The sequence below is a fragment of the Convolutriloba macropyga genome, chromosome 5 (assembly GCF_964194025.1).
Source record: "Convolutriloba macropyga chromosome 5, txConMacr16.3, whole genome shotgun sequence".
NCBI lineage: Eukaryota > Metazoa > Xenacoelomorpha > Acoela > Convolutidae > Convolutriloba > Convolutriloba macropyga.
Genome location: NC_134472.1, coordinates 56745174 through 56771523, shown reverse-complemented (window position 1 = coordinate 56771523; position 26350 = coordinate 56745174). Strand labels below are relative to the sequence as shown.

Here is a 26350-nt window from a genome sequence, read left to right as displayed (position 1 = left end):
TCGAATGGTTAACTTGTAAGAACTTTTAAGTTTTTGGAAGAGAAACTTGAAAGGCAATGCATCGCCTTGTAAGATATTGCCAGAAACCTGCAAGCTGTTACAAGTTAACCATTCGGCCTCCAACCGTGTATATATCAAAGACGATAAGCGCAGCATGTTTTTTTTTCAGCAAGGTATCTAATTTATGGAAAACAATATTTCTAAAAATAATATTTCTAGCAACTAACACAATCTAGTTCTCTGCAATGCAAATAAAAGGCTCATTCAAATTGAAATTCTCTTTTCTGACCAGTTGATTATCTCTGAGATTATAGTGAAAATGTTGGGGCTATAAAGGGCTTGGGATATTGGCCTTTCGGGGGGCTAGCCTGTCGTGGGAATCTCTGAAAAATAAATTTTGATTATAAATTGATGCTGTGCTTCTTGGGTTATTTTTAAAATGAGAACAAACCATTTTGTAACTTGCAAGAGCTCTCTCGGTCAACAGTGAATCCATGAGAAACTGATTGGCTAACGCCGGGTTGGAAGGCGGTGATAGGAATTGGCGTTCTAAGCAGAACAAACCAAAATGAAGTAAACAAATTCTACACTTTAAGTTAAACTTAACGTTAGTTTTCGTGAGATAATTTTCTACAGAACACCTTTGAGATGATTTTTTAAGCAAACTCTGTAATATCGCAAAGGATAGGAGCAAAAAGGATTTTCCTTATATAACTCTCTAAAAGCTCTTCGGTCTTTCACTGTAGTCAATACCATTGCTATATTGAAGTATTTGAATGCTGAAACTTGCAAGATATCATGTGATACATTGAGAATGCGATGCCTTTGTTTCTTTTTTGATACTTTTTTTAAAAAATTACATTCATTTCTTGACGCTTCCAAAATATTTTTTTCATAGGATAGGAATTAAGATAAGATAAGACATAGGTCAGGACTCTTTCGGCTTTTACTAAGCGCTTTTTTTGCTTTTTTCGTCTTTTTTTTCTAGATAATATAATCTTAGAAAAGATAATCTTGCAAATTCATGACTATTGTATGCAGCACATCCTCTGTTGTAGTCCTGAAATAGACTTGGTTGTATCTTCCTGTGGTTTACAATACCAACCTGGAGAGGGAGAGTATCTTAGTGGGTCTGCTGTGCTAACTGGCGGCAAATAAGGGTAGTTCTGAGGGTATAGAGTGGAGTACGCTGAGTAGGCTGCCGGTGACAAATGGTGATAAGTACTCTGAAACAGACTATTTTTTACTTGAAAAGCTGCAATCAAATTAGTAAAGCAACTTTTACTGGGTATCGCCAATTACTGCAACTAGATCTTTCTTGAAAAAAAAACATACCAAAGCCATTATTGGAATGTTTTCTTTGCAACTATGAAAGTAAGGTGCCGACAAATATTGTCTAAACGCTTGTTTACTTCAAAGGTAAAGGAAGGCCAAATTTTAAAGCTAGTCCGTATCTACGGTTCAGTGAAAATCCGTACTGATTCAGAACAATTTCAGAGAAATTTCAAGATTTAGTACTGATTCAGAAGGATTTCAGGACCAACTATAAAGTGATTTCTGAATTTCTCTGAGTCAGAGCAAAATTCAGAAAAAAATATTTTTTATTCTTCTGAATCAGAAGATAATTCTTGTGAATCAGAGAATGAATCACTGAATTAGCTCTGAATCAGACAAATTCAGCGAAAAATGTCACCTGATTTAGACTCTGAGTCAGCACTGAATTTGCCTGAGAATTAGGTACGGGAGCCGCTTAAGCTTCCAGTTTTGGGTCTACAGCTCAATATGCTAAAAATTACACAAACTGGGTATCTCTGGTTAGCTGTTTTTTCTCTTAATCTCTTCAGCTTAGCGTACTTCGTTGAGATAGAAGTTATTGTCAAGTCAACTCACGTATAGTTTATGCAAGACTTACATCTCCAAGCGTCCAACAATCGAACAAAACTGGTGATAAAGGAACTAGTACAGGCAACAGGCAAAGGCGGAGGTACTTGATAGAGCTTGAGCGGGAGCATAATGAAAAATTCGGACATACATTTATTAGTGGGTATATTTTGGAGTAGTCCGTTCTTCTGGGGCTAAAAGAGGCCAATCTGCCAGGAGACAGGGAACCAATTGGGTACTGTGGTGCCGTTGTCGCGTGCTCAAATTGGCCGTAAAGGGGAAGCTTGGAAAAATATGGACTATCTGAGGATATGTTGGGTCTGTCCCTTGATGTTTCTTGAATCTGCTGTCTAATCTTGCGGTACTGAAACACGATCACTCATTTTTTGGAGTGATGCAGAGTAAAACATTTGAGATACAAGAGTTGTTGCAGAAACGGACCTTAAACTAAAGCTCAAACAACAAACTTCATGAAATGACTTAGACGAGATGTGGAGGGGGTAGGTCCGGCACCCTAGGTCAAGCCAAACTCTTTTCTTGTGTCGAGTCAAAGTCTTTTCATAAACTCAATTGTGTTAGGCCAAATTCTTTTCAATCAAAAATTGCGCTGGTTCTGTTTCTTTTCAGAAACCAAACAAATAAAGACCAATTATTTTATAAACAAATTCTACTCTTTTGGGTGGGAGTGGTGAGTGTTAGGGCCGCTGACGCATTTTCATGGATCGAAAGGTGCAAATAAAGCACGAACAGCAGCAGAAACATATTTGCAGGATAGTCAACGATTGCTAAAACTATTTTAGTGGCAAAAAGCTAGGTTCATCTATCATCCAGCCAACTAAAGGATCCTTAAAAATAACAAAAATGAAAAGCTGCGTTCAAAGAATTTGATGAAAGTGTTAAAACAGAAGCATTAAACATTCGAAACGGGCAGAAGTTCTTTGTATAATGAAAAATTTTCAGGCGAGGCAGTAGATTTTTCAAAACGTTTTTTATAAGGTTTGTTCGAAACATCGCAGAGAGGTACAGAAAAAACAATTCAATACACATTGAAGATTAGGGTGCCTATAGTTTTGGAAAAGCAATTCTTTTCTCATCTTTCTGATCTAAAGCATAACTGGTTTCAACAACTTGAAATCAGATTGAACAGATTTAGAAGTGGGTCATAACTCAAGACAAACTTGTTTGTATTAGCAACAGGAAAGTAATTTTTTCAATTAATCTTTTGTCTCCTCATTAAAATTAAGTAGCCGTTCAAACCGTGGTTCCTAACAAAGACAAATGAGCACCGCAAACAAGAAATTCGAAATTATCATAATATGCTAAATTATTTTCAATTTACTGCAACTCATTGGAGAAACTAGAAAGATTTTCAATTCTACTAAATTTAGTAGACTTCTAACAGAGCCGATGGTCTCTAATATTTTACTTGAATTGCCACTTAGAAAGGGATGTTTTTCAAAATTGAAAAACCCATTTATTGTCGAGCTAAAATGGAGGTTGTCTTCTATAGTCAAGCCAAAACTTCGGATAATTTCATAACCAGCTGATTAAAACTTACTGGTCAAAAAATCACATCTCCAGTACAATTTTTCCAGTTCAAAAATTCAAATGAAAATTAAAGGTTCCGCATTCTGCTAAGCATAAAAACAATTTCCGAAGAAGCTATTGTTTGTTCTCAATTGTGCAAGTTTAATTTGCTGGGCCAGATGCTGTTTTCACATTCTTTTAAAGTTTGCTGGAGATTTTCTTTTCCGTATCTCAAGAGGAAGTTCATTCTATTTCAGAGTTCTCCTGTGATGCAGTGAGGGGCTGCTTGCTGTTGATTTGACAATTTGTTTTGTTTTTCAGCTTTGTTGCACCAGAACGTCACCTCCACAAAATAATGGTACAAAATGCATTTATACAAAAAAATCACTTGTTATCTCCAAAACACCAATATAAGTGACAAGTAACTCTACTGAAAAAAATTCAATTTTCATTAAAAAGAACTCTTGAATTTTTAAATTTTGTTCTCATGTAGTTTAATTTCAGACTTCTCGTTTCATTTTATCATTTGTATTGATGAATTGCGGTTTTGGGGAAGAATATTGCCTGAAAATTAGTCGTGAGAGTACAAAAATCTTAACACTGTTTATCAGACTTCAAGTGGTTTTTCATAAAGTATAAATTATCTAATGGCGACAACCATTTTCGAGAGAACTTTCTTAAATTCAATTTGAAAGCTCAAACTTAACTTGAATCAATCTCATTTTGTGAAACAAAATGGCTCCGATAAATGGAGATCCTACAATCTCGAGCCTACTTTTTTCATACAAAAAGTCTCCAGAGCGCAATCACTTCATACCTAATATTGGTTGGATTTCTCTTCTTCAGTTTTTTAGCTTGCTGGAGACCTTTTTGTTTTATGTCACATGATATCTGATATAATTGTCCCTTCGAGTTCTTGAAAATTTGACAAAATTATGTTTTGTATTTCTCTAAGCTTTTATGTATGTTATTTTGTGATGCTTTATTCTTGAAAACTGTTGTCTTTCACAGGACAGTAATAAAAAACAAACATTTTATGCTTCAAACATTTAATGAAAAATACACTGATATCAATGCAATAATGCTTTTATAAACACGCTGAAGTGCAGACCAAAAGTCAATACTTCCTGATCGACAATAATCGCGTTTTCAGCACAAGAAAGTCTGGACTTGAAACGTAAACATAATACTATTGGAGCGAGTGCATAGCGATCCTTTTAGTCTAAAACGCAATCAAGATTGTACTTGCCTGCGAACCAACTTGCGCCTCAGCATGGTAGCTTTGAAAGATTTTCGGGGAAAAATATGAAAACAGAAATGTACTTACCTTCAATTTGGACAGCGCTAATTGTTTCTCGTGCAACAGCCTTCTGTACTCTGATTCCTCTTCCAATGATGGGGCTGATTAAAGAAAAACTAATCAAGAGTTCCACAAACAAGTTTCTTATTATAAATTTTACAGAAAACCTATTAAAGCTGATTTTCATTAACAAATTGACAACTTTAGCAAAATTTGAGGGTTTCATTTGATGCCTGAAATAATGAACAAAAAGTGTTTCAATTATTTTCTCAGGCATCTGAGGAAACTTTTGATTTTATGCTGACAAGAATATAAAAAAAAACAAGATTGAAATCTATTCTAAGAACTTCCGGGGAAGTTTTTTGCTGCTTGTATATTTGCTCAAATTGTTCAAAAAGATTTCTAGATAACGTTATTTAAAGCAAACATGTCCTTTAATGTTTAATAAAAAACTATTTGTAACTTTGGAATACCAAAAAACGGCAACGTCGGTATTTTTTTGAAAGAACAAATTTGATGGCTCTTTAATAAAATTAAGTGAAGTTTTCAGAAATACTAATTTCAATCTCTTTAACTATATCATATCAGCAAAAACCAAGCGAGGATATAATAAATTTTTGTTGACCTGTCAACTATCTTTCTTACATAGATTATCAACTTTTTATCAATCTTTTTTTCAACAATTAGGGTTATTATATTAATCAACTCCGTATGTAATTCGCTGATCACACAACCTCCGAGAATTTTACACAACCGCAAGAATTATACAGCTTTGATCAACTCGAACAATTTATTACAAATACTACAACAAGTAAAATTAAACAACATTTTAATTGTTAAACGTTTAGTTACAAAAAAATTATTTTCGAGATACTTTTCGATAGTATAATTCATTGGGGACAATTGTTTTAACCAATAGTAAATTGAACTATTGGGTTAATTGCCAATTATTTTCAATACTGGACCACTGTTAATTTTATAGAAACTATTTTGGATCCTTTACGTTTTCAATATTGCCATCTTGCAAGATTTAACACCAAAGAAAAACTCTGCCGTAAGTGTAATATTTTGTTTATATTTATTTCTATTCATCTGGAAAAAAAATTCACGTTTTTTTGCTTTTTTGATCTGAAAAATGTCTTAGCAGGTCCTAAAGGTGCATCTTAGTATTTCAGACAAAGTCTATGCAATTGATAATTGAATTTTTTTAGCTCATAAATAATTTTTCCTAAAATTTAATTTAGCTGTACTTGGTATTGTCAACGGTTGAAAATGTGAAATTATAACTTTCTCCTGGAAAAATGAGGCTTTTTTGTTAAAATGGTTGAATTTAATTCACTTTCTATGAGTTTTTTGAAGCAATCGATAGTGTTCTCTAGAAAAGAAATCGGGAAAATTCTTTAAAACTTTTTTCCATAGTTTAGGTCATTGTGGAAAATTTTTCTATCTAACAATATCTCGAAATTTTGGCATGTGTTATTATTAATGGCGAAAAGTAGATTTAAGAAGAACAACTTTGGATCTCCGATGTTGCAAAAAAATTATCGTACGAGATTTTGGGCAAATAAAATTCCAACATAAATGAGGCTTTGTCGTGCTAAATCTATTCTTTTCTCTTCTTTTCTGGCAATTCCGTTCCTCTTCATTTTGATCGGATAAAAAAGCAAGGTCTTATACGGATTATCTAAGTGTTTAAGACAAAATCTTTGCGATTAAGGAAATTAAAGCCATTTCGTAGAACAAAGAAAGTTGTTTGGCCAAAAGTTAATTGAAATGTGCATGATGTTGTCGAAAAACAAAATTGAAATGAGAAAGTTACGACCTCTTTAGAAAGAAGAGACATTTTTTAAACTCATCTTTGGTGGTCTTATGGCTAACCAAGTTTTGTGAAAGATGAATTGTGAATTTTATAACCTAACAGCTCCAGCCTTTTCCCCAGCTTTCGTCATTAAAGTTTATGTTTAACTACGATGTGTTAACCTGATTCAAAATGCAGTAATTGGACGCTGCAAAATTTTGTTTGTGCTGATACAGCAATTTTGCCAGACAAAAATATCAAAGACTAGATTAGAGTCAAGTCTAAGAGTTGTCTATCAAACACTCTTGCTGTTTATTTTACATTTAAAATAATTGTTCAAAGATTTTTGTAGATAATGTTGTTTAAAAGAGAATTTTTTCCAGCAAAATGCTAGCAAAATAATTTTTTAAACCTTATAATATCAGAAATCGGCAACGTCACAATTTTTTCGAAGAGACAAATTTGTTGCTCTTTGCAAAAAGTGTTATGAATTTTGTATATACTAATTTCATTCGGTTTTATTATTTTAAAGGATCACAAACGAATCAAGGATATTAGGATATTGACAAAAGTTATTCCTGACCCAGAAAGTATTTTCGTCCATCTCGGTAGAGATAAAACCAGATAATGTTGGTCGTGTGCGTACGAAGTAGGTAATTTTTCACATTTAGTCTTTTTTGCGCAACTCTTCTGCACAGAAGCTCAGAGATTTAAGTCTGCTCGGTTCAACCTGTTCAAATTTGTTCATGGTTTGTTATTTGCGAGGAATCTACAAATGATTTTTTGCTCTGAACAAGCAGGAAGCTGTATGAACAGTAGAAATTAATTCTGAGAACGCTGAACAGGGCAGGAGGCTGTATGAACAATAGAAATGAATTCTGAGAACTACTTAGAACTGCTAAAAACGATTTTTGTGGATAATGTTGTTTAAAAAAAGAACTTTATTTATTCAGTTAATTAAGTTCAGCAAAATAACTTTTTCAACCTTATGATATCAGAGTTGGCAAAGCCACAATTTTGAACCGACAAATTTCTAGATTTTTTTCACCCAAATCCGATGCAAAGAAGCTCAGAGACTTGAGTCTGATCAGTTCAACCTGTTCAAATTTGTTCATGATTGGTCATTTGCAAGGCAACTACAAAATTTTTTGCTCTGAACAGGGTAGGAAGTTGTATGGATACTGAAAAATCATTCTGATAAATGCTAAGAACTGCTGAAAAAATTTGGGGAAAAATGAATCTGGCGTTAAAATGAAAGTGACTAAGTGCTGATTTAGAGCTGAGAGTTTAACAGAAGACCAAAGAATGCACCCAGGTCAAGGTGTTAGCTCAAATATTCTAAAAATATGGTATAAACTGTAAATTGTAGTCACACATGCACTCATTGGAGTTGAAAACAAAATTTTTTGATTTAAAAGAATTTTTTTTACTGCTATAATTGTACTAATAATTCCCGTAACGAAACTTTAATTGGGGCTCTATTTCTTTTTTTAAACATAAACACGATCCATACTAATAAATTTTACCTAGTACAATATAAGATCGGACCAAGTGATTCCGAAAAAATTAGGATGAATAAACGTCGAGTCACAACTCACAATGAGATGATCTTGAATGTCCCAACTGCATCTTCTGAAACAGAAATTTCCAATTATTCTGACAATAATCTATTTGTTATAAATTCCTCAACGAGCGCATCTGCTCACCTTAGACTCGTATCTGGCCCAGTCAGCCACATTTCGCTGGTGCTTGATCCGTTTGTGAAGAAAGTTCTCTCTAATCTCTGGAAGGTATATGACAGACTGTTGGCCCCTGTTCATGTACCAGTCCCCGGCACTTTCATCTTTCGAAGGTGGCATATCAGCCTATTATATCTAAAGATACCAACTGTTTCGTATAAGACAACGCATTAGATTTTAGAGCCAATTAAGTTTCTTAAAGATTAAGGTCCAGAAAAAGATAAAACTGTGAAACCGATTAATGGGGCATTGATGTTTGTAATTTATGTGTGCCATTTATTGGTTAAGGCCTGTTTTTGCCATTAAAATGTTCTCTTTCGTTTCGAAACAGCGAGAATCATATATCATATATTTTGATTATGTATGACAATCAAAACTCTCTTGTTTAAAATCGACTATTATTAAGATCTATATTTTTTATGTTTTAAAATCAATGAAGACCGAATCAAGACGACAACATATATGTCAGCGTGACCACCAAAACAACTATTTCTGCTTTCGATGAACTTCGTCAGCTTCTCAACTAAAAAAGCAAATTAATTTTCTTAAAAAGCCTAAGCCAACGAATCCTAAATCAGGCGTCAACGTTCGTCAATATTTTGTATTCAACAAAGATTTGTAAATATGATGTGCTGATTTTGTTTTTTTTATATAGAGTTTTAAAACATTTTAATTACAGATAGCAAGCAATTATATTGAACAAGCATATTTTACTGGGACAGACGACGGTATTTGATAGCGGCTACTTACAAATGGCAGCTTACTGCGAAAGTTTTGCAAATACAATTTGTCAATATCAACACGTAAAAAAATGAAAAAACTTTTCTTACAAAAATTATTTAACAGATTTTTTTTAATTCAATCAAATTTTTGTGTTGGGCAATAAAAACTCGGAATCTTTTTGTAATTTTGGACCTGACAAAATAGCCAATCAAATTTGCTCTAACTCAAATTAAACTGCCTCTATTCTTTTCTCTCTGTCCTTCTCATTCTCTCTCTCTCTCTCTCTCTCTCTCTCTCTCTCTGTCTCTCTCTCTCTCTCTCTCTCTCTCTCTCTGTACTAAAGTAATGTTTATGTTGAATACTTAGCTTAACTAAGCTAAGTATTCAAATTACATCATTCTAAAAATAGAATGATGCAATTATGCTGAACCATTCAATTTGCGTAAAATGTCCGTCCGTCAAGCCAAACGAACATTTTACCGTCCAGCCTGCAGGACGGGAATTATCCCGTTCTGACAACTATATATAGCAAAATAAAAATCACAACTTTGAGAAATTAAGAATTAACAACTCAGAGAAACTGAGAATTCAATATCTCCAAATTGAGAAAATAATCTCAAATAAAAGTAATTAGAATCAGAATTGCCAAACTCTTTCTCAACTATATCGAATAACGAATAGTTAGAGATATCTTCAAGTCAGGACTTTATTCAAAAGAGAATAATAAGTTACTGATAAAAATTATAAGTTAGCAAAGTTCTCCAACCCTTCCGACTTTGTCTTTTAAAGTTGAGTTTTTATATCTTAGCTAAATTATATAACCTTCAAGTTGTGCTTTAGATTTTATCTATGTTAAACTTTTATAAATCTTATATAAATCTTATAACCAAAGTAGTTAGTCAAATATACATCTTTAAATCCTTAAGTAATTTTGTGAGACTTATCAGGCTTAGAAAGATAGTGTATACTAGGAGTACGACCATCGAGTCAGAAGTTTAAACCTTCGCAACCCATACCCTCTAGTATAAACTGGTGCGACCAGTGAGACTCGTATAAATAATCTATCTTCTAAGTACTGTAATCACTTTTAAATAATAAACCAAGTTAATGGCCTCAGGCGGAGGAACTGGAAGTGGCACCGGTACTGGTGGCACTGGTACTGGAACAACCAGTACCGCTACATTAGTAAGAACTACTGATACACCTCTCTCCCATCCGAATATGTCACTTGTTACTTTCTCGGGAAATGACCCCAGACAAAACGCAAATGGATCTTGGAGTTCGGTGGAGCAAAAAATAAACTTCTCTTTGGGTACAACGTTACCTACAGATGCTGCCGCTTTAGCAAATCACCAAAATAGACAAAAATTTCTATTTGGATCTTTACTGACAGAAACCGCATTAGAGTGGTTCAATACTATTGACCCCACAAGAACTCTTGATCAAATAAAAGGAGATTTCATAACCCGGTTCACAGATAGTCGTGACCAATTCAAATATCGACAAGAAGTGGAAGGTGCAACCAGACAGGAAGGGGAATTAATAAAAAATTTTTTCCACCGAATTAAGCATGCTGTTGATAGAGGATGGCCTGAAAAAATACCCGCATGATTAGCTGATCCTGGCCAAACTGCCACTGAACGAACAATACAGCAGAGACAAAGCGAGCAAAAGTACATTGACTTTGCTATGAGAGGTCTACAGCACCCATCTCTAAAGCGCAAGGCGCATGAATATAGGATAGAAAATCCGGATAAAACATGGGACGAAATACAAAACCACTTAATAACTAAGGACTTAATATTTACTGTAAGCACTGACAGCACAGTAAAACAAACAAATGATAAAATCAGTAGCCTTGAAGCACAAATTAAAGAGCTTACTAGCCTAATAAGAAATAACGAAGTCAGCGCTATTAACTCAGGTTCCTTTAAAGACCCCAATGTAAAAGGACGACCAAATAATACACGCTTTTGTAACTATTGCCGTAATCATGGGCATTCCATTTCTAACTGCTCTAAGCACAGGATTGATGAAGGATTTAAAAAGATGAAAAGAGAACTCACTGAGGAAAAGGAGAAAAAGACATCCTTCAGTACTGGACTACAAATAGCATACTAACAGTAAGCCCTATTTTAAAAACCAGAATCGCCCAAATAATACTAACAGTGGATATGACAACCGCAGATACGGAAATAAACACTATAACAATAATAATAACAAATCCTATGAACAAAAATTTCCCCAAAACAACCAATTTAGTCCCCATGAAACTGAAACTAGGCAATATAATGAACGTGAGAATCAAAATTTTCAATGTTCTTATCCCCCCCCACGCGCATAATAATCAATTCCGAGCATCAAGCAGTAGATATTATGATCAACAACCCCGCTCGTCCCACTCTGTTCACTGGGTAGAGGATCAAAACCAACAAGCCGAATATTACGATCAGAATAATTACACCGATGCTATCACAGACTTCTTTCCTTTAAACTTCTAAAGTCTCCGAAAGTTAATACAAATATTAATCCAAAATCCAGGATTTACCTAAACATGTACTATTTCACCACCGGAGACATAAATAAAAATAGTGGACTTAAGATTGAGTATCTGATTGACCCAGGCTCGACATGTACGATAATAAATCACCCCACATTTCTAGAAATGCAAAAGTTGAACCCTAGCATGAGAATCTTCTCAGCTGTCAATATCACAAAATCCTATAATGGATCACAAATTCGTATGTTAGGCCACACTACAGTAACATCAGACTTTGACACTGACGGAAAGTATGAAGCAAACTATAAAATATGGGTTACACAAGAAGGAACGTCTAACTTGATTGGTGTTGATTTCTGCCATATTTTCTTTAAAGCTCTGTATTTCGATATTCCTGCTGTAGAGTTAAAAGAACACACAGGAGTAATCAGTTATGGAACACTGAATAACGAAAAACAGTATCAACAAGTATCAGAGATAGAAGCAATAATCTTGTCTCAGCCACTTTATATACAGGCAAGATCAACCTACTTGTGTAAACACCAAAACACTGATTTATGTTAGCCCAAAGGCACTTCTTTTCCACCGCACAAAAATACAGTAAAAACAGAACTAGTGTTCATTAACACAGTCTGTACACAAAAAGAGAAAACACTACCTATACTAATAGAAAACCACAAAAATCATCCCATTACACTTAATAAAGGTATTATCGGGTACGCAGTATGTGATCTAGTATTAAGTCGTGATACGCGCAAATTCAAAATGCGTGATTGTAGTGAGTTCGCATACTCAAAATTAAATAAGTATGAAGAACTAGATAATTGTTTTATGCTCAGTACAGTTGTTAACTCAGTACAAGAGGCTGAGTCAAACGAGTCCGATAGTTGCATAAATTATATTAACCACGAAGAACAGTCAATATTCAATAGTAGTATGGCTATTGTACACACAATTTCTAAGGACTGCGCTATGAGCAAAGGCTTTGCACTCATGCTGTGTAAAAATTTCCCCGACTTGAGAGAACGTTGTAAGTGGCAAGTAGAAGTGAACGATCGCGACGGAAATACAATAAACCAAAATGTATTACAATACATTGCTCCTAGTCTCGGACACCAAATCTTTAGTCTAATAACTAAAGAAAAATACAATAGTAAACCGACTACTGAAAGTATTACAACTGCACTATTCGAACTTCGCAATATACTTCTAATGCAGAACATTAGATGCATAGCTATGCCAAAAATCGCATGTGGATTAGACAAAATGAACTGGTCTGAGATATCTGCATTGCTATACAATGTATTCAATTCTTCGGGAATTAAAATATATGTTTATGTGAGTAAAGCCGAAATTAATCAAATGCCGTCCTCTGCACAATACACAGATGAAAGCATCGAAGAGATATTTGGAATTGTAGGCGATGAAATTGTAAACAAATGCAAAAATGATGCTGAAGTAGCAACTGATTTCTCAAATGATGCAAAAACCTTATGCAAGCCCAAAAATACTGAACAATTCCCCAAGTTCAGAACAACTGAACAAAACCACTTCATTATTCATGAAGTTGTACGAGAAGGACTCGATACACGACCAAAAGATGCAAGTAAAAACTATGCACACTATATTGAGTACCTTAAAAAGTTTGACTTCAGGCAGAGTGATTTAACGGACGATGAATTCAGAGCACTTCTAGAAGTTCTTCTAGATGATGAGGACAAATACTCCCATCACAAGTATGATATCGGCCGCACGAAACAGAAATTTCACATACCCCTAAAAAAGGACTGCGAATTTAAAAAGCAACGTCCCAGCAAAGTTCCCCTACATCTGCGTGACAAGTTAGAGGCATTAATGGACGAATTAATACAAGCCGGAATAATACGCGAGCTAAATGAGCACGAGGATTTAAATAGCTGGTTTGTAAATCCAATTATCATACTGCCTAAGAACGACTATGTAAAACTTGTAATTGATGCTCGCTACCTCAACTCAATTACAGATACAAGTAACTCAAGTTGGCCGCTCGAGCCACTACAAGTTCTGATGACACAAGTAAATGGAGCATATTTTACAAGTAGTGATTTGTCGTGCGCCTATCATCAGGTGCCCCTTGCAGAAGAAACTCAGAAATTAACTAGTTAATTGACTAGGACGTCAATATAATTAACTAGGACGTCAATATACCTATCAAGTCGGATTTTACGGCTTAAAACCCCTTCCGACCTTCTTTAGTAAACTCATGCGTTATGCATTCGCACCGCTAATAAAGAAAAAGCAAGCAATTACTTATATTGACGATACACTACTACAAGCACAAGATAAATGTTCACAGTAATCCGTGAATATCATGCACTACCGCGTAAAGCAAACTTGAATGCTGCGCCGGATAAAACAAAATTCTTCTTATGAAAAGTGAAATTCCTCGGGCATGTAATATCGAAAGGGACACTTAGCCCAATCACTTCGTGCATTGCCGATATACAAAATTTGAATACGCCAGAATCGAAAACCGACGTCCTCAGCGTATTAGGGGCGATGGGATTTTATGCAAATTATGTTATAAACTATCATATTGACGCAAAACCGTTATATGATTTAGTTAAGAATGAAACAAATTTCGAATGGCTGGATAGCCACCAACAAGTATTCGATAAAATGAAAGCAAAATTTGCACACGATATTTCCGTCGCTATCCCCAACCCAAAATACCTCTTTCATATACATGCTGACTCTTCCAACTCAGGAACTGGTAGTATATTAATACAACAGAAGGGAAACGAATTGTTTCTGCAAACTCCCGTGTATTCGATAAAGCAGAACAGAAAATGTCCCCACAGCATAGAGAACTGTGCGGAATAATATCAGCATTAAAAACTTACGAGTTCTACATTATAGGCTCCCCCTATCCAATATATCTATTCCGCGATCACAGACCTATACTATTCCTCTGGTCTCGCCGCGGACAATTATCACATAGATTCTTTAAGTATCAAGTCGTGCTTACTAAATTTCAGAATCTAAAAAAAAAATACACTGAAGGTAAAAACCTTGCTTTCCCCGACTTACTTAGTAGACAAGTCCCGCAAGAAGAAGCGAAAAAGTTCCAAATTGAACACAAAACAGTCCCAAAGGACATTCGCTTCTACACATTGGATTATAAACCGATAAACTATTCAATACTACACTGTGACGAAAAGAAAGCACCCCCAAATAGTAGCTATCCGGTAATTGCACGTGTACCCGGACTGAAAAAGAAAATACTAAATATAACCGACGAAGATTTTAGTATTAACGACGAAAGTGACGATATAGAACAAACATGTAGTGCAATATACAATATTGCCGACTCGTTCAGATATGGACGACAAATAAACCAAATCAGAAAAATGTCTTCAGAAAATGTATCTACAGAGAGCCTTAGCGATCATACATATGAAGAAATACCCGAAGCGGTACATGCAGTAGATGACGGTCTTGACGACGAAGACTGGTTAGAATTACAAAAAAGAAATGTAGATATATCCTTAATACAAGAACTAGAACAAGCGAAAGAAGAATACAAGCAACGCACGCATAAGTGTGACATTGTAGAATCGACAACTCTACATACAGAAGTAGTTAAAGTATCTTGTAAAGATTTACTACAAAAATTAACAGAGTTTACTAAACAAGCTCAACTAGACACAGATACAATTCTGCGCGAACAAATAAATGATCCGGTTTTACAAACCGTTCGCCAGTGGCTAAAGGCAGGCAAAGAACCGCCGAGCACAAGTACAATAAAGCATTTTAAAGGATTACGTGCATACAAAAATATATTTAACCTTCTACTACTCGAGGAACAATATGACTTACTGTGCTACAATAAACCAGACGAGAACGGTTTATACGATACAAAAAAATGTTTTCCACTATCGGTATTTATGAAGTGTTTTGAGTTAGCACATAATAATCCGCTAAGTGGGCATCGTGGAGACGCATGTACATTTAACAACACTAGTAGATTCTTTTACTGGCCCGGAATGTACAAATGGGTTACAATGCTAATACATGATTGCCTAGATTGTCAGAAGAATAAACCACAAAGACATGATCTAAACGAAGCACCCTTAGAACAGTGGGGAGAATTAGAAACAACCCCATTTCATACTATACACATAGACCACAAGGGCCAATTTGGGCCTTGTAGTAACCAAAAGAAATTTTGTCTAGTTATAGTAGATAGTTTCTCTCGCTTTATACAAGTTTGTCCATCAAAAACAGCCGATGCACCAGAAGCTGATAAGTTAATAGAAAAATATATTACCCGATTCGGAATCCCCAGCAAGTAGTACATGACAACGGTACTGCATTTTTGAGTAATGATTTTGTGCACTGGACGCACGAATTCGGAATTACATTAAAACCACGGACCTCATACTCACCTTGGACAAATGGCAAGGTTGAATTACAAAATAAAAACTTAGCAAATTACTTGCGCAGTTTTATTAACGACACCGGATCGAATGAACTCCAAGTATAACACAAGTCACTGGGCCAGCATTATTTGCACCCAGCAATCAGAAACACAAAATGGTTTCAATGAAATTTAAAAACGGACAGGAAGTTTCTTTTCATGTCAAAGAAGACATGATTGCATTTTGGAACGATGTAACTTTAAATTCGGAAATGAAAGACGCAGCGCAAGAGTTTTCTCGTGAATTAGTTGAGATTCAACAAAATAAAAGCCAGCCTAGTGGTTATAGCAACTACTATACTACAAAAACAATATATTTAGATTCTTTAATCTCGTCACAATTCTTACACAACCGGTATATAAAAGCCTTCGGCCGAGTACACTATTATTTGGAACAATGCGGAATTACTTTCGCTGTATTCCTTTTTGTGAAATTTATAATCGACATTGTAGTTTGCATCATTCGAGCACTACAAATACACAAAATTACAGGAGCCTCAGTGAGCTTTGGCAAAGTAATACTATCAGCCACCTTTAGTATACTTTTCCAGTCCATAGTAACATCAGTATTTCGTCCTATTGAAGAAAGAGACGACTCAGAACACTTAGTACAAGCCCCAACTTATAAAGAGCCGACTATAAACATATACCCCCTATACAAAGTGAACTACAAGCAATCAGAAAAGATTGGGAAAATCAGTCTAACAATGATGATTTCCTCACTTCCCCAGTGTAATTAAATCTAATTAATTACAACTATAAATAACTTTTATAATCCCTTTTAGAACATAGCACTAGATGACAACAATTTTCTTCTGCCAGCATTTGAGGAGCTCTTAGATGATCAGCCCCCATTGGAACTCCCAACCGATATTGTAGAGGAATATCTAATGACAACTGTGGAACCACAATCACAGGAGCAACAAGAACAACCCTCAGAGCAACCTCAGCAACAACCACAACCGGGACCATCACAACTCCAACCACCAGTGGCAGCAGTCATGCCAAAGGCACCTACTGTGCAGGACAAAATCAACCGCCAAATCAACACAGAACATCAAGTGTGCAAACCAAGCTTCAAGTGGCACCCGAAATATGACATGAGCTTGAATTATAAGCTGCAGAAGCACGCAAATTTGTATAAACTCATGTCATACAACCCAAAAACCAAAAGATATCGAGCAAAGAACTTGGGGATTGACAAGCAAATTTTGTCCGTCCCTTTCTATCTTTTAACCGCTAATTTAGAAAGCTCTGAAGACAGTTACATCCGTAACCTCGAGCAGAGTTTTCTAAAAGAGAGATACAAGAACTTTCAGCTCCAGCAGCGCAATGACAGCCTGCTGCGAGAATTACGTGACTACCGTAACAGCGACTTCCGTGATCAAGAAAATTTTTCAAATCTATAAGCCCGGAGGAGAGTCACAAAAACTTTTTTTATATTTTAAACAGTGCGTGTAAAGTTTTATATTTAACCCTTATTATTTTTTTTTGTAAATTATTATGCAGTTGTTTCATCATACATATTTTGTAAAATTTTTATGCAGATTGTTTCGATCTACCATTATTAAGGACCGGGTCGGGATGTACTAAAGTAATGTTTATGTTGAATACTTAGCTTAACTAAGCTAAGTATTCAAATTACATCATTCTAAAAATAGAATGATGCAATTATGCTGAACCATTCAAATTGCGTAAAATGTCCTTCCGTCCAGCCAAACGGACATTTTACCGTCCAGCCAGCAGGACGGGATTTATCCCGTTCTGACAACTATATATAGCAATGTAAAAATCACTACTTTGAGAATTAAGAATTAACAACTCAGAGAAACTGAGAATTCAATATCTCCAAATTGAGAAAATAACCTCAAATAAAAGTAATTCGAATCGGAATTGCCAAACTCTTTCTCAACTATATCGAATAACGAATAGTTAGAGATATCTTCAAGTCAGGACTTTATTCAAAAGAGAATAATAAGTTACTGATAAAAATTATAAGTTAGCAAAGTTCTCCAACCCTTCCGACCTTGTCTTTTAAAGTTGAGTTTTTATATCTTAGCTAAATTATATAACCTTCAAGTTGTGCTTTAGATTTTATCTATGTTAAACTTTTATAAATCTTATATAAATCTTATAACCAAAGTAGTTAGTCAAATATACATCTTTAAATCCTTAAGTAATTTTGTGAGACTTATCAGGCTTAGAAAGATAGTGTATACTAGGAGTACGGCCATCAAGTCAAAAGTTTAAACCTTCGCAACCCAAACCCTCTAATATCTCTCTCTCTCTCTCTCTCTCTCTCTTCCTCTCTCTTTCATAATCTTAATCTCTCTCTCTCTCTCTCTCTCTCTCTCTCTCTCGCTCTTTCTCTGTGTTTGTCTGAGTCCGCGCCTGTGTGTATGTAAGTATATGTGTGTGTTTGTCTATGTGTCCAAATCCAAATATCGCTTTTTTACGTTTTGTTGGGTATTTGAGTTTTCGTTTGTTAACTTGCGTTCATACTTAAGATGTCGGTTGACCAATTTAAAAACAGGAAAAAAGGCTTTGATTGAAACCTAAAAAAAGTGGATTTGCGAGCGTATATAACCTGTCACTGTAGGCAGTTTCGTTCAATCAATGATTTTTGTCTAATTTTATTGTTGTAGCAAACATTGTCATTTTCGAAAACAATTAGTAATTCAATTTCTTCTTTTAGTATCAGATTTAAATTCAGAAACTTGTGTGTTTATTGGTCGCAAAAATAAGAACCAGGAACGCAAACCAAAATTTGAGCCGGTTTTTTTGGTGTTTTACCCACACAAAAAAGGAGAAAAGGGAATTTCACTTAGAAAAACGAAATTCAAGTATTATATTTATTTTTTTCTTAGAATTTATTATTTATTTTTTTCTTAACTTCTGTTTTATTATAAACTGAAAAAAGCAGAAGTTAAAAAAAGTAGAACCAAACTCCAACAAATTATCAATTTCTCAATATAGTGATAAAATATAACATTAAAACGCAAAGTTATTTTTCCAGGCTTAATATGGCGTATTATTTTACAGAAAAGATCAAGTTTTTTGTGTTGCGGACAATTTCGGTCATGATAGAAAACAAAAGAAACTGATTTACAGGAAAACAAGTTACCAGAAAAATTTTGCGGTTGAAATTTTATATTTCAAACGAGGCTCGGTTATGTGACTTCGCACATAATGTTCTGAACCGGCTCATCTTCATTCTTCAATTAATTGTTTAGCAAATGAGGAATTGATAAAAATTATTATATCCTTCAACAAGTCACTAAATGAATATAAAAAATAAACCTTATAGGGCCGATAAGACCTGTCATTAATGTGACGACCAGAAAAGACAGCCATGAAAATCAAATATTTACGAATATTAGTTACAATCAAAACTCGTTGTCCCTTTTATAAAACAACTAATTACCAACCCTATACTAAAGATAGAGAAACCTGAACTTCATTAGGAAAGAATGTGGTTTTTCCTCAATGCGACTGAAAACAAGTCGACAAGAAAAGCGCAAATGGGTAAAATTTAACAAATTGCTGCCAGTTTTGTTTAATACAGTAAAAGTCCAACTGATTGAAAACATTATGTTTCAACTGAAATAATTGCGATATTCTTATATACCTCCATAGAAAGTGATTGAGGCCTTACATTATCCATGATATGTCATACGACTAAAAAAGAATAACAAATACAGGCAAAAATAAACAAAAAAATCAGTGTTTGCAAGAAAATGGTGTCCCAGCCATTTAAACTTTCACTAAGTTGTTCACTAAGAGCATTAAATTTTGCTGATTTTTTTTCAAATGGAAATGGAAGCGGCCAATATTGTGATAATGCAAGATAGAATTTTGCAAATATGCAAGAATCACGACTTTTTTTATAAAAATCTAGTAGTACTAAGAACAAAGATCAAAGACTGTTTGTGGAAAAAAACAGTTATAAAGAGAAAAATGAAGTTTACCAGACAATGGATGTGACTTGTCTATAGAGAAACTAAGCAACAAATTAACAGAAAAAAAGATTGGCAAAGCTCGGAAATCGTTGGTCGTTCTTAAAGGCAAATATTTTCGAAACTGTTGACAAACATTAGCTTTCAACAAACAAAAAATACAGTTCATCTTCCAGCGTCATAGAAAACTAAGTGCGCTTGTTTTTATCAAGACTAAGTCAGAAGACTATAAAATAACAATAAATTCATGCAGGACAAAATTTTCTCAAACAACCTGAAATCACAGTGTTGAAGACATTATTTTTATAACATATTTAAATCAAGAATATTGAATCTTCAGTTCGGTCTCCTTTGAATATTATAAAGTCCTTTTATAAAACGTATATCTCAACATGACAACAAAAAGAAAACCACACATTGAAAAGCATCTAAAGCTCACAAAATTCCTCCTAAACAAATTGATTAAGCCATAAGAGACACCAGTCAAAACAGCCTCGACGATTTGTCAAAAATGATGCTAAGTTACCAATTTGATATGAAATTGTAAATACGAAAAAGTTACGAAAAATAGAACAAAAATTAAAAATTGAAGAAAACTTTTAATTCTTTTTGATGAAAAGTATTTTGAAATTCGTTAAAACCATTAGCTATATACCAATTTTAGTCGTCCTGTTCATTTGTATATCCTTAGGTGACCATTGAGAACTTTCATTACCCAATATATAGAATACGACAACAGAAATAAAAACAACGAAAACAGAGCAAATTAAAAAAAATTACAAAATTCTGCAAGAGGACGGAGTCGTTGTCCTTAAAACCATGTTATAAAAGCTATAGACATATTCGAGTGCGTAATTTAAGCGCACCTTTCGATTGGTTGTGTTGGTAATGTGACAATTAACCAAAAAAAAACAAAAAAATGAACAGCAAAAATGGGCATTTATGCACGAAAATCACAAAATTTTGAGAAAGTGTGAAAACTCTTTGTGCCAAAACCAAGAAGCCGTTAATTAAACAAAACCACCGGAAAGAATAATTTTTGTCTTATATTAAAGAAACTTGACCTGTATTTACTGAGAATAAGATAACAATCGACAAAAATGAGATACAAAAAATTGTCAAATTCAAAAAATCACGAAATTTTCTTAAAGCCTTATATTCAATGTCATAAGAGACATTAGATAACAACCGAATCCATAGCATATGTTCTTTTTAACCTCTTGAAGAAGCTATTTGAATAATTGATTGGTGAGGACCAGCAATCAGACTGCAAAAAATAAGGCGAAACACAATAACCCACTTAAAGTTTACTGAAACTCTTCGTCAAAACCATTAAAAAGATTAGGTTTCTCTGATAAAAAGTTATATGCCACTTTGGCCTCAATTTCACGTAAATCGAAGCTCTGAATAATTGAGCCTCGAATTGAAATTTTTGTCAGTTTTTAACTTAAAAAACAATGAAGCAAAATCTTTTGAAAAAAAAGCAGCGCCCAAATAAAAAACAAAAATTTCTGATTGAAAGACTCCATGATGAGAGCAAACCTATGCCTAATATTGCCACGCGCTCAAAAAGCCACCCAATTTTTCCAAACATCTGTTGAGTAGATCATTGGGTAAATTATATATTTCAAAAATAAAAAAAACAAAGATTCTTTTTGTATAACTATTGGCAAAATTTTAATTCTAGAAGACTTTTATAGGGCGCCTAATTTCGACTAGAGTTCTTTTGGAGATTACGGAGTCAGTGTCAGCGGTTTTTAGGTCTCTGCTTCTGGCAAAATTTAACTAATTGGACCAAGAAAAGCATAAGTTTTGTGCCAAGTTCGAATTCTGAAAATTTTATCAAAGAATTTAGCCAAAAAAACTTCAGTCAAACAATTCAGCAAGGCTCCTCTATCTTTGACGAAAACAATAACAATCTATCTTTAACAAATTTTAATTATATTAGCAAATTTCAGCAAATTTTAGCGAAAATTACGCAAAATGTGAATAAAAACTCGAATTATCACAAAATTTTAAACCTCGATAACTCCCTGTAAAAAACGAAATTTGAAAAAAATCTATTTAATTCCATATTCTGGTATGTACGTGCTTTCTAATGATACCACTCAAAACTCTCTACGATGAATATATCGATCGGCCAAAATTGACTGAACAAAAAAACCCATTTGAGTATATAGTTCCTCCCTCCCCACTATAAAGTGGGTGTCGGAACAAAAATTTTTAAAAGATCGGAATTGTGAAAACGGGTTAAATATCACTTACCTGCTTCTACTTGAATGCTATTTGAACATCAATGCAAACACTGCATCTGATGTGATTATAAGCGCAACAGATCAAAGCAACTGCTCGATTACTTGCTGTGCTGTTGTAACCAACAATAACCAGCAATACAGTCTATTTTGGTGATACGCTCGGCTGGTAAATTATCTTCAAGTGTCTATTTTGCTGTCATTTGAGAGACTCTCAACGCCAACGACGTGATTTTTGAAACCACAGCAAATGGCATTGTGCTGTTTGTGATGTGATGGCTCTCACTGTGAGAACACACTCATACAGGTATAGTTTGAAGGAGGATCTTGTGTTTAATAACTGTTCTCAATTCTACCATGAGTGGCGCCTGCAGCGAACACAAAATTAAATCAATGGTGGTTACAACTAATGCCTTCACAATTCTTCACAATAGGTGTGGTGATTAGTTACTTTTTGATAGATTCAATAGAAGTTCTATGAGTGTTCTTCACTTTTTGAACAAAATGACATTCAAATTTAATTTTTTACTACAAACCGTTCATTATTAGTAATAAAATGGGCTCACTGTAATTACATGTATAGATACGGGCTGAGGCCACGGAATTTCAAGTCATGATTTTTCCATGATTAATTTTAGGTTGTAAATTTTAGCACTGAAAAGATCAAATTCAGACACAAGGTGCGATTATTACCGATATCATGATCAGCCTAAAAATCAATTGATGAGATTCTATGAAAAATTTTTTTATTGTCATGTTTGCAAACGCGAGAGATCCAAACCAGTGATTGGAATCTAATGATACAGTACTGTTGCCTAATAGTATTATTGCTATCCGTCAACGCTCAAACGAAAGAACAACAAATGATTATGAAGATTAATTATAGCGTTGATTGACATTTTGGGTATTTGTTCCGACCCTCTTGAGGGGGGAGGAACTATATACTCAAATGGGTTTTTTTGTTCAGTCAATTTTGGCCGATCGATATATTCATTGTAGAGAATTGATACTGGTATCATTAGAAAGCTTATCCGGCATAGAATATAGAATTAAAAAGATTTTTCTGATATTCGAATTTTACGGGGAGTTATCACTGTTTAAACTTTTGAGAAAATAGAGTGAGTTCCGTTGATTTTGTTCACATCTTCCGGAATTTTTGCCAATTTTCGACTAAATTTATGCCAATTTTGCTAAAATTTGTCAACATTTTTTTAGAACGTGTTGTTGATTTTATTTTTAAATATATAAAAAAATCTCGGCTATTTTTATTTTGAATTTTTTGTCAAAAATCTGCATAAATATTTCAAAATTCAGACTTCTTCAACAAAAACAGCACGAATTAGAGTTTCTTTAATCCACTTTGGTTAAGTTTGTAGGAAGTAGACAACCAAAGACCACTAAAACAATCTTTGTAGACTCAGAAGAGGGCTATTTTTGCTTCAACTTCGGTTGCAAGCGCTCCGTTAAACTGTGCCGTTTTTTGCTAATTTTACTCGTTGAATATCAAAAAAACTCGGCAATTTATTTTTGATTTTTTAAATAGCTAAATATCTATATCTGTAACATTCGAAAAATTGAGTGGTCTTAATGGACAAACATGGTTAAAAGGGTTAGTTTTGGACTAATCTTGAACTGCTGAGATCTAAATTAGTTCAGGTTGTAATCAGTCAGCCATTTTTAATTAAAAAAATTTGATCCTTTTGGTATTAAAAAAATAACAGAATATTTCAAATCAAAACTCACCATTGACAGGTCCGACTGACTCCTAATTAAATCCAAAATAGTGTGTCTAGTTTATTACTTGAAAGCTTGTGGTCGATTTGACTTTTAAAAAAATTTGATTTTTAAATAAAAAATGGCTTATTGAACTTTGCCTCCAATTTTATCTTAATTTGGACAACTTGTAGCTTAGGGTCGGCAATTAAAGAATGCTTCTTCTTTCTACCGAATTCAAATTTAGTCGTTATTGCAGTTTTATGCCTTAAGTTATGGTTTTCAGGCTTTGATAATACTAGATTTCACATTTTCTTTTTTTGGTATTTGCCCATTTTTCACAATTTCTAGTTTTCTAACTTATCACGTTTTTGACAGTTCATATGTCACATTATTGGTGTTCAAAGTATAGAACAAGTGATAATATTATAATCCTTGAAGATATAGATTATGGTTTTAACGGCTTCGACACTACATTCTCGAAGAATTGAATTGAACTTTTTAATTTTGTCTTTAACTGCAGTTTTCAGTTTGTCTTTTTAATCGTATAAAATTTCATGAAAGAATAATTAAGTCGATTTTCTGATATTAGTAGATGGCTGATGGCTTTCAAGAGTTCGAAAACAATTGTTTTCCAAAAAAAAACACGTTTTAACTTCTCAGTTTGTTTCCTTTTATTGTCATTTTGTTAACTATTTTCGTTAATTACAGGCCAAATATGACTTTATTGTTGTCAAGGAAAAGTGTCAAAAGAAATTGGTGTCAAAAAATTTAAATTTTTTTAAGAATTTGTTATGACTTTTTTGGATTCGTCAAGCGTTTTTCACAAAAAAGTAAATTAATTTTTAATTTTAGTCAAATTTGACGTTCTTTTTGTAGACGTAAAACATATTCTGGATAATTGCACGTCTCAAGGGCTTCCTGCGGAAGAACGAACTAATATATTTCATTATTTCATTTTATAATAATGGCTTTCATCTCTTTGGAAACAATTTTTATTTCGAAAAAAAAGTATTACTTAATTTTGCCTTTCTTTTTGTCTATTTGTTGCTTACTTTCATTAATGAGAGGTCACGTAAAACATGTCAATTACGTTGAAGGGCTTCCTTCGGGAGAATAAACAAATCTATTTCATTATTTCGTTTTACAATTAATGGCTTTCATCTCTTTGGAAATATTTTTTTCGAAATAAAACAAGTTTTACTTAATTTTGCCGTTCTTTTTGTCTATTTGTTACATAGTTTCATTAATGAAAGGTCACATAATACTTTATTGGTGTCCTCCACAGAAGGTGCGATCAAACATTTTTTGAGGGCCAAAGTATGGCTTTACAGCTTTCAAAGCCTTTTCTGGCAAGTTTTAACTGATTTTTTGTTTGTTTTCTATTTGTTGTTCTTTTTGTAACCGCATAAAAATTGAATACTGACAGTTTTAATTTCCCTTCTATAATAACATTGGAAATTGTAAACCTATGAGATATTTTATTCGATTTCTAACGGTTTTCATTACTCTGAAATTAATTGTTTTTTAAAAAAAATTAGCTAATTTTTTTCAACTTTACTGTTTTTGTTCTTTATTGTCTAATTGTTAACAAGTCTTATTATTGACTGGTCCCATATCTTTTTTTTAGTTTCAGTTTAATCTGAGAATTTTTTGACTTCGTTATTAATTTTTTTTTAAAACGGACAAAGTTTTTGTTGTAATTAATGTTTGTTGATGTTGTTTGATCTTTGTTATTGCTGTTCGTCTTGACTCGCTTTCTTAATATTGGCATATCTCATCAATCTAATGCATCATTTTTTACTCCAATGAGTCATTTGCTTTGGAGGCTATCTTTTCGTTCACTTACCAATTTTTTTGAAAATTTGAATTTTTGGGTTTTTCTATTTGTTCCTCATTTGGTAGACAATTATGCCAAAATTATGGATGAGCGGGGTCGGAACCTTGTGTGCAATCGCACATTACTGAGCCTCCTTGTTTATGAATAACCTTAGTCTGAGAACTTTGCAATATTGATACCGTAAGATTGAATAACAAAACAAGAATTGTCTATGAAAGCAACAAAAGAGATCATATTGACAGATTCTCCTCTCATTGACTTTGTTACCATCAAAATTGATCAATTATCTATTGTATTGATCGGCAAAAATTTTGTGCTGCTGAAATGAAAAACTTGGCGGATTGTTGCATATTTATTACACTAAGGCAAATTCCGATTTAAGAGTCTGCTTATCAGATAGATAAGCAGTAGAGGGTCTAGTTTTATAAACAGAATTTATGTTACTCTGTTCTGCAGTGGATATTAAAAAAAAATTAAAAAAAATAGAGATAAGCTTGTTATGGTACAACTAGTGCCGAAATGAAAATTTTTGGGACCAAATTAAGAATTTGCATGCCAAAAAATTTGAAAAATTGTTGATACATTGTTTCCTTAGATTCGGATACATTTAGATTCGGATAATTAATTTTTTTCGAAAAAAAATTTTTATTTTAAACAATTTC

The 26350-nt window shown here is 33.7% G+C and overlaps 2 protein-coding genes across 8 annotated transcripts in view; one reads left to right on the top strand and one right to left on the bottom strand.

Moving 5' to 3' along the window:
- LOC142339489 (Golgi apparatus protein 1-like) overlaps nucleotides 1–26350 on the top strand; it is a 443079-nt gene that overhangs the window by 186985 nt on the left and 229744 nt on the right. The window lies entirely within an intron of this gene.
- On the bottom strand, nucleotides 196–22432 carry LOC142340117 (uncharacterized). Its single transcript, XM_075390564.1, has 8 exons — nucleotides 22149–22432; nucleotides 8213–8380; nucleotides 8105–8138; nucleotides 4736–4809; nucleotides 2033–2245; nucleotides 1106–1226; nucleotides 452–549; nucleotides 196–383 (listed from the first exon to the last, which is right to left on the bottom strand). The coding sequence occupies exons 2-8, from the start codon at nucleotides 8363–8365 to the stop codon at nucleotides 309–311; spliced, it is 768 nt and encodes a 255-aa protein (XP_075246679.1). The 5' UTR covers nucleotides 8366–8380; nucleotides 22149–22432; the 3' UTR covers nucleotides 196–308.